The 17,645-nt window shown below is 37.6% G+C and overlaps 1 protein-coding gene across 2 annotated transcripts in view; it reads right to left on the bottom strand.

Annotated features, from left to right (window-relative positions):
• LIN28B (lin-28 homolog B) overlaps positions 1–17,645 on the bottom strand; it is an 85,729-nt gene that overhangs the window by 22,996 nt on the left and 45,088 nt on the right. For both annotated transcript variants that reach the window (XM_017818742.1, XM_017818743.1), the window contains exon 3: positions 13,863–14,047. In XM_017818742.1, the coding sequence (XP_017674231.1) occupies positions 13,863–14,047 (185 nt within the window). The remainder of the gene's footprint in view (positions 1–13,862; positions 14,048–17,645) is intronic.

The following is a 17,645-nucleotide window of genomic DNA, read 5'->3' as shown; positions in this document are numbered from 1 at the left end:
CACTGGGGGCTTGCAGTCAGGAATCTGGTGCAGCTGCACTGCCAGAAATTTTAACCTTCACAAACACAAAAGCCTGAAAATATTATCTGCAGTAATTCTAATCAGTTTTGTCTAGCTCTGCAGTGTTTTTTATTGTGAAAGGAACATGTGAGGGAACTGAGGAAATACTCTCTAGCTATTTCTCACAAAGATCAAGCAAAAATAAAGCAGGGTTTCACCATAAGCATTCAAATGTAATTTTTAAGTAACTCAAAAATTGCATTATAATTCTTTGAGTTTTGAATTACCCCTCCTGCAAACTCAGCAAGGAGTCTACTCTGCCCTGCAAGCTACTGCATATAAAACTTGGAGGCAGTTCTTAGTACATTTAGAACTGATGTAATAATAACTAAAGGACGAAAAACCTCCAGCACCCTGCTCTCCACTAGACCTACCTGTAGATCTCAGGTATGTCTAGACTACTTTTAAAGGGTAAGCAAAAGATATTAAGAAAAGCAGGCTTGTCGACAGGATGCTTGAATCATCAAACATCACGAAACAAGAGGATACACACATCCAACAAAAATCCTGGATTTAAAAATTTGTGTGTACCACTGCTCTCTAATAATTCAAATAGCCAAGAATTACAATTACTATTGAAATTAAAAATGGCAGTGATTTTAAGTATTATATGTATTAAGAAGGATTGCATTGAAGAGTTTACTATCTAAACACATAGAACAGAGGAAAGGTATAGAAATGGCTTAGGCAAACAAGAAAGTTGTCTTAAGTCATGTCAGGCACACTGTCTTGGTAGTTGCTTAACTTTTTTTCTGTATTAATTAACACATTCTCTGTTTCTTCAAGAGGATTCACGTGTTCTCAAAAGTGGGTAACCAAAAACATTCTGTAAAGCAGAACTAGCTCTCCATCCATCAATTATCTAACCACAGAGAGTGCTGACAAGCAAGAATCCCAGAATGGCTGACCAGAAGCTACCCGATTTTAACCCAAAAATTGAAACAGGGAACAGATCTCCAAGATACAATAGCTGTCAGGGTTGGTTCTGCCCCCGTAAATGCTGTTTCCCTATGCCTGTGGTACTCCCAGGGACACAGAGCTAGTTGTGCTAGCTAGTTGTGCCAGTACCACCAAGGATGCAGGACATATCCAGTAGCAGTAGTACCACCAGGATCGTGGAGCACAGCCAGCCATGGCCACCCCTGCAGCTGGCAGAGCTTCTCCAGCCAACCCAATGGAATGGCAGGAAGGAAACAAAGCAGTGGCTGCATCCGTGGGAACAGTCCATGGGCTGCTGCAGTTCACAACAGCTCCTCCTGCTTTCCCTTCTTTTCCTTCCATGAAAGAGAAATAAATTATGATGATAACTTTGCTCAATTTTCCCTCTGGTGCAAATCAGGGCTAAAAATTGCAAAAATAAGGTTTTAACCTTCAGAGGAATAGTTTGGAAATTTATAAGCTTGCAAAAGGGTTTAAATCTCATATCCTTCACTATCAAAAGAACAATAATAACATGTGGAGGTTAGACTGAGGGTTACAGATGGCTGTCTGCTTGAGTTTAGCTGTATTATAGTACTGTAATTTAATTAGTAGCCATACCTATAGAAGTACCATAATCCATACACTGTTAATGAGAATCTGAGCTGAGAAGTATCTGCAACTTTCGCTTTTTTTCCTGCTAGGTGGGTTTGCCTGCTGAAACACTAGTTTGGCTTTTGCCAATGATAGTGATTTGCACTTTAAACGACCAAGACAAAGACGTGATTGTTTACACAGATCCTTGAACTTGCATAATTGTTCAGATGTGGGAAGGTGTCTTTTTCTAGATAATAACGTCTTTGAAATCAATATACAGATGAAAGATGAAGTTGTCACTCTTCTAAAAACACACACTAATGAATTTTGAACTGTCAGACAAGAACAAACAGACAATGCTGTCTTTTCTTCTAAGTCAATTTATAATCTATAAAAGAACATTTATTGGTCAAAAATTTGTATTGGAAAGGAATTTACATTTGAAAAGGTGAAACAAAAAGACATGCTTACACATGATTTTAAGCATCGGACTTGGAAAATTTTAATATGGGAATAAGTCTTCCTTCTGTTGTACTGAGAGCACCTGTATTCTCCAATGACAGCAAGGGGTCTTCAGCAGACCACAAGCAAGATTCAAGTTCCACAGCACTTACTATTGCTGCTTGTAAGAAATACAGCTAATTAAGTGCATACAGATTGTATGATCAGATTCTGAGTTATCTTTAAAATGTTGCCAAAAAGCATTTAGTAAACAAAATACATAGTGCATCTATACTGAAGAATCATTATGTTTCTCCAATAAAAAAAATTCTTCAGTGTTAATGTTCTCAAATAATATAAATTGCTTGCGTCAACAAACACAGTACAATTAGCTTGTTACCCTTAAACTGAGTTTAAAATAAGCAAATTGTTTGATGACTTTGATGTTTTCCACCCAAAATGTGCTGGCTAATTTTTCCATTCCAGTTCCCATTCCAATCTTTTAACTGCCTTAATCTCCTGCCCTCAGATGTTGACCTCCTAAGAACAGAGGTCATAGGTTAGCACAGGCAGACCTCAAAAGATCTGGACTATCAATTCATGCCTGAAAGATTTCTCTTCCACAAAAGAACCACTAAAAAAGCAAATTCCAAAATCTAGCTCCACTGGCTGCATAAAATGTAAACTTGTTGATAAGTTACATTCATAAATGTTCTAAAAAGATTGGATCTAAACAGTCTGAATTAATTTCTGCAGGATACAAAAATAAACCAATGGCATTGACATGGAATAATGACTGAACTTCAAAGATAAAAAAGGAAAGCTCTACACAGGGGAGAATTAAGAGTCGGCATCTTTAACCACAGATATGTATGTTTTAAATGTTTCTAATCTCTACATTTGAAAGTACCATTTTTCCACACTAGGCATTTTTAAACACAATTTAAACACAAGTTTTCTTGTGAGGGTGAAAGTATGAGATTAACTAACTCAGAAAATGAAACAGCACCAGTTTATACAAATTTTACTGATTATCAGTGAGACTACTACCTCATTTTCTTGCAATAATCAGCTATACAACAGATTCCTTGCTGCTTGTTTGGTCAATGAGCATACAGCTCTCATTAAAAAAAATGCCAGCTGTTTCTTTTCTATTTATAAAAGAAATATATAAAATTGTAAAGGAGAAAGATAACTTCAGGAGGCTCTAACTTTCAGGGAGTTAGAAATACAGGGATAACAAGAACAAAAACATTTGATAAAATTATTTCTGAGCTCCAAATAAAACTTTTATGTTACACAATGCACACAAGGGCAAAAATTCTAGAAGTGAAGTGATACTCCCACATTTAATAACATAAAATCACATTGAACTAGTTAATAAGAAGTAAATTAAAACACTCTGAGAATTCTTTTTTTACTTAGACAGTAAAGTGCTTATCACATTTTAAGTAATTATTAGAAGGAGATGTAGGCACATATTTCTAGCAGTTATTATTTGAGCAGCTAGCCATGATTCTCCAAAAAATATACTGAAGCACGAAAATTTGAAAAAATTAGTCTGATCAACAGGAAATTAAAGATTTTTCATGTACTTACTAGAATGAAGTGATTTATAAAAACTAACTCGAGAAAAGAATGTAAATAAAATGAAACCTTTAAAAAGGTAAATTAATAGGCTTACATCTGAGCTACACACAACTTCTAATCCTATTGCAACTATTGATGATCTCTTCTCATTGATGGAAGAAGTAACACTGCATAATTCCCTAGTACAACTCATTATGCAGACACAGACTTACACACAGTCTCTGTTGTTTTACATTATTAGTTTAGCACATCAAAAAGGCAGAGAAACTAATTTTAAACACTAGCAAATCTGAAACTGAATTTGAAGCACAACTATTTCAGCTTTCTATACTGGTGAAAATATATCCATTTATCATTGAAAAAAATCAAAGCATTCTGGTTAAACTTTGATGCAAAGGCTGTTGCAACATTAATTGAGCACTCTGTAGTTTACTACTGTTTTCAGAGCTGACTGAAGTAAATTAAATGTTTAGCATTTAAATTGTCCAACAGTTAAAAGAGTAAAATTCCAAGTGACTTCTAGGCTAAAGAAAGCCATTCAACATAAGACCAGTGCAATTTAAATCAATTTTTGTACTTTCACCTATTCATTGTAAAAGCTCTAGTGCCAGGAGACTCAACACCCAATAAGATTATAAATGAATGAAGATCAAAGAAAAGAAATTGTTTAGCTCACTCCCATATTTCATAGTGAACCTTCACAACTCTTCCTTCCTTAACCATTCCATGAGTCTGTTACTGAGCAAACCCAGCTCCCTCTTCTCAAATGCCAAGCTCAGCTCGCTATTCCTCCAGCTCAGCCACAGTCACCTTTGCTCTTTCTTGCGCACATACGTGCAACTTCTTCCTTGAAACCAGTCTCTTCATCCTTGTCCTACAGTATCACATTACAGTTTCAAACAAAAATTAGTCCAAATCCCCTAGCTAGTGAGAGGAGCATGCATGCTAATTTCTACAAATCCCGTTATCTACAAATTCAGCATTCAAAAGAGAAGGAAACTATTTACACTGTAGTAACAGCCTGTGAACTAACATTTGAGTTCTATATGATCTTTTCTCATTTGCTGTACAAAATGTAAGTTATTGTATTATTCTTCTTTGGCCTACTCAATTCAATGCTTGAACACACCACTAAATCCAGCTAAATCTTGAACACAAGAAGTATTGACTTGGGGGCTTTCACTAAGATCTCTTAACACATTACAAATATTAATTACTTTGAGATATCTCTATGAAATTGTGTGGTTTCATTGTCTCAATGAAATGCACAGTATTCTGGAGCATAAGAAAAAAAGCCAAAATAATTTTCCAAGGGAGCCTTATTCTAGGTGCCCAATTTGAAATACTAGAGCCCACAGACCACTTACTATTTTATAGCACCTGATACATTTAGGGCAAAGCTCAAACTCACCACCTCCAGATATGTCATGTTCGTCTCCTGGTAAATGAGGAACATGCAATAAGCAACTACTGGAAAAAGTCCCTCCCAGATCTGCTGGAATCACCACAGTCATCACAAGATTGCAGAGCAGGATCCTGCATCCCACCTATGCCTCAGCTCCCTATGCATTAGCTCTTGACTTGCAGCAATTTTTCAAAATGAAGGAAAATTCAGTTCAATCCCTGATTGTGTCTAAGGGGATTCAGGCTTCTCTGCAGTCCCTGAAGACTGCCTGAACTCCCAACTTTGAGGTAACCATTTGGAGCCTGAAAAAACTCTTGAGCTTCTCATATTGACACCATTTACAATGGTCTGTCCTCCCTTACCCATGTCCTTTCTCATTCATCTCCTTCCTCATATCCCCTGTGTTTGTTTTCATATTCCTGCTCCTTCCTAATCTTCTCCCTACCTTTTGTTCTTGCAGCATTTCTATTTGAGCTGCACTGTCTCTTCACTGAACAGCTTGCCATAACCACAAGAAGCAACTGCAAAGTCCCACTCAGTCTTGCTACTTCTGGATGGAGGATGCCACATTGCTGTGCAGGGGTGGCTTAAACTCGTACTTTTCCCCTGAAATAAATCTACCTTTCCTGGTGTAAATATTCCCTTAAACCCATGATTTCTTTCAGGACATAGTCTATGTCTTATTACCTGCTTGAAAAGTGCTCTAGCACGTTGTAGGTGCACCTTTGGGAATGGGGGGGTGCACAGTGGGAACAGCATTGGCGTGCCTGCACCACCACTATGGAGATGACTACCTCTGTGACACATTTCTCTTATATAATGAGCTGGTAAGCTTCTTGGCAAAATAAGATATTGAAGTAAATTCATATTTTAAATGATTCATATTTAAGTAGGTTTGATCTTTAAGTGTCAAGGACAGAAACATGAAGCCACAGCTAATAAAAGACACAGCTGTAGTGATCTGGAATTATATTACTGCACTGACTTTATTAATTTGAAATTAAAGGGCTCCAGAACTTTTATTCCTTCTGAAGAGCTTCAGATTCATCAACAGCATTAAATCAAAGGCAACGTTTCAGGAATATCTGATTTAGGAGATATGCCATAATTCATTTTTCTCCAGCCTTTGAGTTTTTGGTATCTTTTTCAACAGGCCAAACTATATGGCAAATTTTTCCATCATCTGGAATCACCATTATAATCTTTCCTCAGTGTTATATATTTATTACACATTTTGAGTATGTTTGTTAGGTGATGCTGGAGTGTAACACATCAAAAAAAACCAAAAAAAAAGCAACTGCTTTTCTAAAATAGAAGATTTGGGGTTTAACTATTTACACTAAATATGTTTGTAGTAAAATACAGCATAGACAGCGGGCATCTTTTTGAAAGATAGTTCGTCCTGTGAGCAGGTCTGTTCCCAGTTCATTGATAGCTATAGCATGTCACGTGATCAGAAATCAGTACAGCCTGTAGTCAGGATCAGTATCAACTTACACAGAAATTTCCACAATAGGGGAAATCTTTTCAAATAATGCTCTCTTCCCTACTACTTTCAAAGCACGAGGTTAGGATTTACTGAAAATGTATGCATAAACAGTGAGAAAGAAATTTGAATTAAGGAAGAAGATGCCAGTTATATTAAGAAGATTTTTTAGAAACAGAAATGATGTTTTGAAAATTATTTACTGAAATACTTCTAACATATACTCTATTGACTTTGTGCATAATCTCTGTTAAATTGAGTAAAGTTTTCAATTCTTTCATGCCTCTAAATTCCTTCAGATATGGGAATCATTACTACAGGTAAGAATGAAGTGGGATCATTAGGTATATCAGTACAGGCAAAAGTCTGAATATATGCTGATACTTTACTCTAAATGAGAGAAAGCTCATCCCTTGATGAGAGTGGAAGAGTCAGAAAACACAAGGCCTAAAAGAGACATCCAATTAAAGAAAAATATTCTGCTTTCCAGAACAGAGTATGTACTTAAGAAACCCATCTGCTGTGCAGGGACAGCTTTACTCTACATGAGCCTGCATAAAAATTACACCTTCCTACTCACTTCATCTGTTCCTTGTATGTTTTCAGAATTTTATCTACTTACTTTAGGATAAGATTTGGATTTCTTATTATAAACACTATGAAAAATTTGGGGCCTATCTCTTCTTAACTGTACATGTATACAAACAGATATCAAAGACAACTTTCTTCAGGCTCTACTCTGTTCTTAATACAAGCTTCCAGTGATATTAGATTGTTACACACAACTGTAACCATTTCTACACTTTGCCTAAATGTGCAAGCATTGATCTTTCAGCTCCACCTCCTGGCTCCCCACTGTTTGAGCTCCAGAATTAGGCAGGAAGAGAAATCCATTATCTTTTGAGGAAGGCAGCTCCCAATGCTGTATGCTGGATCTGGGAGTAGAAGCTAGTTGTGGTTTGCTGTTTTCTGCTAAACAGTGTATGGTCCATAGATACCGGGTGCTGTACATACTAGGCAGTGGCAGTTGCTTTCTCTTTCATCCCTTAAGCCACCTTCCTTTCATTTTTTCATGCAGAAAATACATGGTCTTGGAGATCTGATTCTATTCTCATCAGACTAGACAGACCGAGTCCTGGAAGCACACTGTGTGTTTGTTATGCAGGAGGGCTGTGAAGCTCTCCTGAGCTCCATTTAAACACGGATGATGCAGATTTTAACAAGGGCTGTCTAATGAATATATGCAGCAACACTTTTCAGAGGCTTCTAACTTAAGACTTGGATGGGTCTGCACAAAGACGAGCAAAGATTAACCTCCTGCCCTAGACTCTGATCCATCTCCAAGCCAGCTTTCAAACCTCCAATCCACAGCACCAAGTGACAGCTATTTTTAAAAGTTACCTACTTTTTAACATTATTAACAAGGCTCTCTGTTTTTCTGGTTTTATCTCACTCTTGGAAAAACACAAAATGTTGCTAAGCCTTCCAAAAAGTTGTCAGCCTGAGAAAAAGAGCAAGGATGAAAAACTTTGTTCCTAATGATTGCAGTCCAGCAAAGATAAAACCTTCTTAAAGTACTGGAGTAGTACAAAGCTCTCAGGCTCTTTTATTTGTTTGTTTGGTTTTGTTTGTGGGGTTTTTGTTTGCTTGTTTTGTTTATCTAGCAGTGTTCTGCTGTTCCTGTTACAAGCAGTTCATACCAGCTTAGTGGTTTATGTGGCACAGTCAGCAAATATAAATCCTAGCATTATGTAAGAAAGCACATCTCAGATTGGTGTTTATCCCCATTCTAGCCTATTGTCTAAATGTGCAAATTGTTAACTGTCTAAAATTCTGCACAAATAATATCAAGCTTTGCTTGAGGATCCAAAAGAAAGTTGCATCCAGCAAACTGAGGTACTTAACATTTCATCATTGTCTTTTGCAGATTAGTTGTTGATATTGAAGAAATGGTTAAACCAGCAATTGCCAGAGATGGAAGCCAATACCTCCCTATTTTTATGGTCTCTCCTTAAATATATGCCCATGTTGGAAAACAGATAGCAGGCCGCAGGGACCTCATTTCACGTGACAATTTCCTCAAACAGAACAAAATGATGGCAGTCTTTGTATTCTAAGCCTAAGAGGGTGTCTCAGACATCACTGGAAAGAGGAACTAGATACCCAACAAAATCACTATGAAGCAGAAAAAGAGCAAACAATCAAGAAAATGCCCTATGCTTGAAAAATGGAAAAGCAAGAATTAAAACTGGAACGAAGAAAGTCTTGCCATCTAATACTAGGTGAAGGAGAGTCAGGGAGGAGGTGTTCATGTTCTAACTGCTGAAACACCATCCTTGAGTAAGCTCCTTTTGCAAGGTTGTATTTCTAAGAAACTAGTGTAAAAGCCATGCACCTTTTGCATTACTTCTGTGTCAGCTTCCTCTTCAGAAAAACAGCAGAACTGTCAACGCAATCTACCTTGAAGAGGAACAGGAAGATTCCACCCTTTGACAGTGACATACCGACACCATTTTGTGCCAAAGGCTACAACTCCCTGAAGTTTTCATCTGTTTCTCTGGTTGGCTGACTCGTTTTGTCTGCTCCCCATTTCACCCTGGTGCTGTTCAGGACCTGCCCAAAGCGGGTCCCTGGGGCTGGTCAAGGGCAATAGTGGACGTGCCTCCCTTTGTCATAGTAATGTGCAGTGACCACAAGCCTGGCCTTGCTTCCTAGCTCCCAGGAGAAAGGACTGACAGGCTTTCCCTTTACCCATCCACATTGGCCCCATCCATCTGATAAGCATGGGTTTTATGCGCTTCTCCTATTTTGGTACTAGTTCAGGTCTGTCCTTCCCAGTCCATACCACTGCCATTCTTCACATCTCCTTCACAAAAATCTGCTTGGTTCAAGGCATAGGAGGCTTTCCTATGAAAATTTGGTAATATGCTTGAGTGTGATTCAGTCAGTAGAGATGGAATTGATATAATACCAAGTTCAAAGTAACTTAGTATCATGTAACTTTGCTGTCCTAAACTAGCTCTCCCAGTCCTGCTAACTTTAATTCAAATGTCCCCCACAGCACTTGACCACGCTATCATCTCTGTCTGCATCATACCACTTTAGTGGCTGTTTGTGGAGATCAAAAGCTGTTTAAGAATTAAGATTTTCTTATTATAGTCTGACTTCAGACCATCCACAGAATGTCTGCAGATATTAAAACCATTTTCTAACTCAGACACAAACAAATTTTAAGTGACAGTTCATCAGGGAAGAAATATACTATTTTATTATAGACACCCCCCTTCCCTAAGTGGCTGTATTTCCCCCCCAGTCATTGGTTTAGAACTATGTTTTTCTTCATTTGAAAATTATGCTTTTGGTCATGCTCAAGAGTTACTGGCAAACAAAATAATCACTTATTTTCTTATTGTTCCTCCTTCGTAGATATCTGCATTGGAAAAAGGCTTTTGAGGTGTTACATCGATGCTGCAGTGCTCATTACTGTTTAGCCAACTGAGCTAGAAATACACAGTTATTTCACAAGCCATATTCCCACAAAATAATTCAGCATCATTGTTTATCCAGTGGCAATGGCTCACTGAGCTCCCAAATCTGTCCCTCACTGTTTACTTGCAAGGCTGCACTATAAACCAAAACAGTGAAATCAAACCGAAATCTCACAATGTACTGCTTATTTGTTACATGTTCAAATCTAAACCACTTTTGATACAGGTCACTCATGCTAGAAAGTTTCCCTGCCATGAGTGTGATGTTAGCAAAGGGTAACAGAGGACTGAAATGTCATAAATTAAAACTGTGAGATGGAGCTATACCCTTAATTATTTCTTTCTTGTCCCTCCCTTCTTGTTTTACTTTATTGCTTCCATTTTGGTGTAAAGACTTCAAAATCAAAAAAGAGAAAAAAGTCATCCTTCTTGTCTCCCCCAAAATATTCCACATGGAGCAAGGGCCAACCCAAGCAGATACAGCACTACAGACACTCTGCTGAAGAAGTATCCAACTTCAAGCTCCTACTAGGACTGTTTACAGATCCTGGATAATACCTCTAGGTCCCAAAGATAACTGTAGCTTCTAGTCCTGTGAGAATCCTGCACCTTTGTTAATATTGAGCCAAAAGTCTGTGAGTCAAATTTATTTAAATGTATACTGCACTAAAGAATAAATAATTACAACCCATAAAATGGTTGTTTACCCAGTTTCATTTTAGCTGACATAGAAACACTAGGAATGCTGGTGGAAAAAAAAAAGAAAAAGAAAAAAAAAAGTGTAATTTTTTCTTTCTTTTCCCTCCTCAAAACTTTACTCTGAGATGGTGGGCTAGGTTCTGATTTCATTTATTCTACTCTAAATCACAGGTTAAAGTGTGAATTCAGAGTACTTTATCTTTCCGACATTAGATGGTCATTCCTAGAGAGCACCATAGCATGCTTTTGTGTCAGCTCACTGCCAAAACTAAGTAAAACACACTATGTTTGGCATTGTTAAAAAGAAGCCTCAACCTGTCACAATGTTACTTGTTGCACATTCAACCCCTCGATCACTAGGGTAGGAAGAGACCAGGCTCTCCACTGTGCACCTCTGCCATAAGACACCACTTCTGAACCCAGAACTTGTCAGATGCAAATCCCAGCTCAGTTTCATTTAGAAACCTCCCCTCTAGCCCAGATTACTGTAGATACTATGAAAAAGTATATATATAAGACACATGTGCATTACAATAGCTTTAAGTAAGGTCTGGGAACTTAAAGCCTCAGGCTGCCCACAGCCACAGCTTCATTCCACATGGATCACAAAAACTTTCCCTTCCTCGTACTGAGAAAGAATGACCAAGTGGCTGATACCACTGGTGACAACTAGAAAGGCTTCCCATCTATGTTACACAATTAATGTGGCCCACAGTAATGCCGACGGGGAAATACTATCACAGGTCCCCACAGGAAGAACATTGCAAATTACAGAGACCCTGAGTCTATCATGGAAGCCCCACAAAATCTACCAACATTGGTAGCCTCAGTGTCATGACTTTTTTCTTCCCTATCTGCACATATTGCTGCCTTTCCCTTCCCCCCCCCATATTTTCTATCTCTAACTCCTCTCAGTAAGTAGAGTAACAGAATCCATTCAAAATAGGATCCATTGAGCCTGGGCCCTCACACTATTACATTGATAACGTAAAGGGAGATGAACACAGGAAGTTGGAATTAGCTTTCATAAATGGAAGCTGTTCTCACAGTACAACAGCCATCATCAAGAAACTTTTCACTACATGTTGGAGATGCAACTTTTTTATTGGCTAGGCATTCAAAACTACTTTTCCTTTGAGCAAAGACTGCTTCTCACTGAGCAATAATGTTAATGCTACTTCAAATATTTCAAATTTCAGACTTTTTTGGTGTCTTATGACTTAACTGTAAGAATTCTGAGACAGAAGTGGGTAGATGTTTTTGCTCACATTTTCACATTCAAATTAATTCAAATTAGAGTTTTTCCTTTTTTAAAGGCAAGTGAACAGTAGAGAGTACACTGTCTCATAGATCACCCCTTCGCACTGTTTTTCAGGTTCAATTTTTTCTATGCTTCAGATATGAAAAAGCATGACTGAAAGTGGAATTCATCTCACTTCACTTTAGAGACTTATAAGGGAAGCATCTACAGCACTGGAATTAGAGTCCCGTTTTAGCCCCTGAAGAGGAACAGCAATAAGGCAAGATTCAACCCCAACATTTTAGATGCTTCCTTAGGATGAGATGAATTGCGCTTGGAAAGTACTGATTCCTCTGCATTAACTACACCGCGTAGTATAAATATCTACATTTGTACAAATCCCTGTCTCTTTCAATATGTAGTTTTTCATGTCTACATACAATCTGTCCATTTTAATTTCACAGTTTTTGAGACAAGGACTGACTTCCTTCATATACATGTGCAACAAACAGGTCAACAGTATCACGACTGCATGATTGTGGCTTTTATTTGCTGCTAAAGTATGAAACATCAAGAATAATGGCAATGCTAATACCCTAAACAGATAAATAATTATGGCCCATGGAAAAACCAATGGTTTAAATAAGAACAATACTGGAAGCCTAGCTCAAAATAAAAAAAAAAATTCACAGCCATTGCATGCAACACAACTCTGAAAGACCAGATATGGGGAGCAACCAAAAAGAAAGCTTTGTCCTGCTTACAAAGTCTCTCCTTGTTGTGGTTATGGACTCTGATCTGTTACAGCAGCAATAAATTTTATGGTCTTTAGCTTTTACAAAGAGGGTGAAAGAGGGCGAAATCTCATGTTGTCTCCAGTCTTTAACTAAAAGGAAAAAAAAAAAAGAAAAAAAAAAAGAGGAGCAAGAAAAAAGTGCTTCTGAACAGAGGTGAGGACAAGTGGAGCTCATCTGTAGCTAATAAAGGTTCCTGATCTAAAATTTCTCAAAGGTGGGCCACACTGCCTTTCCAGGTGACCCCATCTTTCCTAAGCTACTCTTTCCTTCATAATTTGCAATGGAAGAGAGCCATCACCTCTCAGTCATTCTGTCCATTAAATACTGCAGGCAAAACTCGGCTGTTTGGATGTTTTTACTAGGATCCTTCACAAACTATATATCCTCTTGGTCTCAGTCATTACAGCTACTGGGCTGGGCAATAGCATGAGGAAAAAAGGGAGAATTCACCTAAATAAAAAGCTTTTGGGCACAAAGGCCATCCTTGATGAATTAGGTACAGGTGGCTTTGTAGTGAAGAGGATTGCAGAACTTCTTCAGGCCATCAGAGGCAGGAAGAAAAGTGTAACCATGCAGTGCAAGTCAGACTGCTGCACATATTTAGAAAGAAGTGCAACAATCAAAATTAACTGGAAATTTGTAAAATTTTACAACAGTTCTTCAGACCACCAGGCATTAAAACCTTTGGAAACACCTTACACTCTGTTAACTAAGTAAAAATATAATAAATTATATACATCTCAACCCTTACTGCACCACCTACACTTTTTTCTGTATAAAACTACTGATGCATAGTTTAAAACTCCACTGCACACAATAGCCTCTTTAGCATGACATCTCACCTAAACATGACATTATTTCACCTGTATTCAGGATGACCTCTCTTTTCAGTCTAATAGCAATATTTTCAAAACAATATTACATTCCCTCTAATTTAATAAAACCTTCTCAAGTAAAACTAATCAGTGGGTGATTTATGTAGTTTTAGATCGATATAGCTTTAATCAAATTACTAAGCTACATGTAAAAGCCAAATTTACACAGAAAAGTTTCCTTTCATGAACAAATAAATGCTGAAAACATAATTTCAAGAAAAACTTGCAAAGAAAAAAAAGGGGGAATAGCAAAGTAAGGTAATTACCTATCTCCCTTTGGTTTTCTTTTTTGTACTGTCTTCCCTTTGGGTCGTCTTTCACTTCCTAAACAGGGGCTCCCACCAGGGCCTGTTACCCGTATTGATTCAAGGCCTTTGGAAGATTTCTTAAAAGTAAATTCCACTGGTTCTCCTTCTTTTAGGCTTCTAAATCCTTCCATGTAAAGCTTGCTCTGTAAACAGGAAAAATACTCTTGGTTATCGTTGTCTTAAAAACAGTATTTGCATTTATAATCAACAGGACAAATTAACCCACCTACCATCCTACAATACATACAAGCTGAGTAACAGCTTCCTCTGTGTGGGCTATAGCAGACAATACTACAAATAATAGTCCTGGATACGTTGAAAACACTATTCAACACTAAACAAGTAACAAGAACCTATTTTCAGTAGCAGCAAAACTTAAATAACATTTTCCTTTTCTGTGATGAGTGCTATAGATGTAAGAAGCAGAGAAAATGCTGTAATCTTAAAACACCTAATAGGTGTTGGGAACTGAAAAGGCCTGGAAGGAAAGCAAATATTCACTTTAGAGCTAATTCATTTATGATCAAAATTTTAATTATTTTTATTCTTTGTATCTGGGACATGGCTCTGCTGCTCTGAAAATGAATCAAAGATAGAGCAAGCATGAGAAGCAGGAGGAAGGCACTCTGAACAAAGACCACTGAGATGGGCAATTCAGATATCCCTAGTGAGCTGCTAAATTTCTGTTCACTACAGCAAAAATGTTATCTACTTAGCATCATTTATGTACGGATTTGTATTTTCATTCACAGAAAAGGAAATTATCAGCATCAGGGCAAGTGAAATAAATAGTGATAGATCTTTTGCTATTACACTGCAGCAGCAAAATCTTGGACAAACTGAAGTCAACAGGAGCTCATCATTGATTCTAATACAATGAAAATTTTCAACACAACTCCAAATAAATTATGTACAATAGTAAGTAGACTTACAATAGTAAGTCTACATTCCAGGACAAATCTGATGAATCAAACTCTTAAATAAAATGATCATCAAGTTAAATGAGACAGCCTTGGAGTTTTTTTGGGTGGGGGGGTTGGAGATAAAGTGATAGACTCTGGTTGCACTACACTTTTATTTTAGAAGTTACACAGTACATGAATGAGATCAGTTGGACTCACGGATAATTTTACAAAATCCATTAATTTCCACTCAGAGGTTTTCCAGGAGAGTTATAAAACACGTCAAGAAGGGAATCTTCTCTGCAGGTGCCATCCAACTCAGTCACATGTCAAAAAAGCCGAGTGACACTTGACTCTAAATTGCATCTGTTACCTGACAAGTGCAACTAGGGAACATGTACGAATCAAATGGCAATCCCTGACATGGACTTCCTGTAATGATATTATGGGAGGTCTGCAGCACCAACACACTATTTTAGCATAGCACAAAACCTGACACAATTCATAGTTCACATACAAAGAGGGAGGTGGTCTCTTCACAAGGATGCACAGAGAATAGGACAAAAGGCAACAGAGCTCCCTTTGAGCTTCTTCAGAGGAAACTCCATCCAGACACAAGGAGAAGTTGCTCACTATAGAAAGAATTAAACAGAGAAGCCCAAAGTAGTAGTATAGTTCCCTTTGCTGGAAATAGTTAAGACTCAGTTTACCAGGGCAATGAATAACCTAATCCAAGGCCCTACTTTCAGCAAAAGGTTGAATCAGATGAGATCAAGAGGTGCCTTCCAACTTAGGCTTTTCTGTGACTGAGATATCCTAAGCAGTGCTGAATCACACCCAATGAGACTGAAATACAGGATTCCAGTTCCTGGTTCTGCAGCAGAGTTACCTTGGGGGACCTGTGTCACTTAACTTCTCCCTGTCTTTCTAAAGAGGGACACCCTGGCAAAGTCTATTTCCCACAGGACTAACAGCTAAGTTACAAATTATAAAATAATTGGGAATATTTATTTTAATGAAACCATGTGTGAAAGCACACGTGCCTTAGCTTCCCAAAAACCCAAGGACCAGACCAGCTGAGTTCTCAGAGTCTACCCAGCACAAGAAGACACTACCAACACTGGTCTGACCAAGCAGCTCAGGTGCTTATAATCTTCCAGCAGAAAATAAGCAAGAACACAGCTCCATTGCTTAGAACGAAGTCTTATTTTGCTTATCCAGTTGTGCAGTTCTAGTACTCATGGCTCTTCCACCACATGTTGTAAGTGTGAAGCATGAGACAAATAGTTGATTTTACAGGCCAGAGGTTGAGCACTATTTAAAAAGGGGGGGGCAGGAGGAGGGAACAGCATGAAGGAGTTGCAGGATACATGAAAGAAGAAATAAATAATATCTGTTCTCTTAATCATAAGCTTGGCTTTTTAAAAAAATGAATACATAAGGTACAAAAAAAGAAATATTCAAGTATTCTTACTAATGCAACTAGAAGACAGTAATTCTACATAAACCAATGAAACAAACCACCCAGAAAGGCAGTATTACTTCAAGCAACCCTCCACTTTGAAATGTCTGTATAGCAATAAAGAGATCTTTGTCACATAATGAAGAAATATCCAAGTTCAGCATATGCCCAAAGAAGACACCATCACTCATTAACTGAAACAGCGGATACTGCCTGTGGCGTGAATCCATCTCTAGGTCCCTCCACACTACAGAAAATCTTTTTAAAAGGAAAGAACAGAACACTGTGTATTCTGTCCCAAACTAAGCATATAGTGGAATGTTCCAAAACTAGACAATCATGGCAACACACATGGGTGCTAATCACAAGGGAACCTCAAAGGTATAAGCCCTTATTTTCCTGTAATATTGAACACAGCATGGATGCTTTTGTCTTTTTGTTTAATTACAATTTAATGAAGATACAGTTAAGTCTCAGGAAGAGTTACACGCGTTTTTCCTTCGTGAGTTTGACTGTTATTTAAAAAATGCCAAATGACTGACATTGGATATGTACGTAACATTCTCTACTACTTCAAAATAAGTAAGTACTTGCTTAAAATGGAACTTATACCAGGGCATTATTAGTATTCTAAAATGATTTCACTTTTAGCAACAGAGCTTCTATTTCCAAATGAAGTACTCTATTTGTAAGAGAGATTTTTAAACATATTTAAAAGCCTAAGTAAAGGAACAATTACGCTTTCATGAATCACATGTTACGTGGGTGTATATTTTTTGCATGTTTGTTTTTTTCCAAGCACTTTTTACAACAAAAAATGTTGTTAAAAATGTTGAAAATGTTGAAAAAAACCACTTCAAATTACTTGCACAGTACTTTCCTTGAATACACCTCAACAGTTTTTCAATGTTAGACATGGATTTGGTACTGCCTGACTTACTGTGCAAATGTATAGCTCCTGGTGAGATTCTCTGAGGGCGCAATAACAATTCAAAGCCATTGTGAAAAATGGCATTTGGAAACCAGCAAAACAAATCTAAAACCTGAATTGCTCTTAACTTGTCTAAAGAGTTGGACAAAAAATGTCTGTAAAGTTGATAATTTAATGTTGAAAGATCTAGCTCAGTATTTTCCTCACATTACTCAAACAAAACCAACACAATTAAAACCAGCCAGAGTTTCAAGTCAGTGAACCATTTCTAGAGCCCTGAATGGGGTGTATGGGCACACCGCCAACGAACAAAGGGAAAAACTTAAAAGCAACACGCTTTTCCTCGCTTCTCCCTCTTTTGGCTGTCAGAGACTTTACTGTTATTTTTACTAGCAGTCAATACAGTGATTTCAGACTAGAGCTTTTTTCTTTCTCTTTTTTAATTT

The sequence above is a fragment of the Lepidothrix coronata genome, unplaced genomic scaffold (genome assembly GCF_001604755.1).
Source record: "Lepidothrix coronata isolate B3197 unplaced genomic scaffold, Lepidothrix_coronata-1.0 Scaffold70, whole genome shotgun sequence".
Taxonomy (NCBI): Eukaryota; Metazoa; Chordata; class Aves; order Passeriformes; family Pipridae; genus Lepidothrix; species Lepidothrix coronata.
This window is presented reverse-complemented; position numbering and strand designations above follow the sequence as displayed.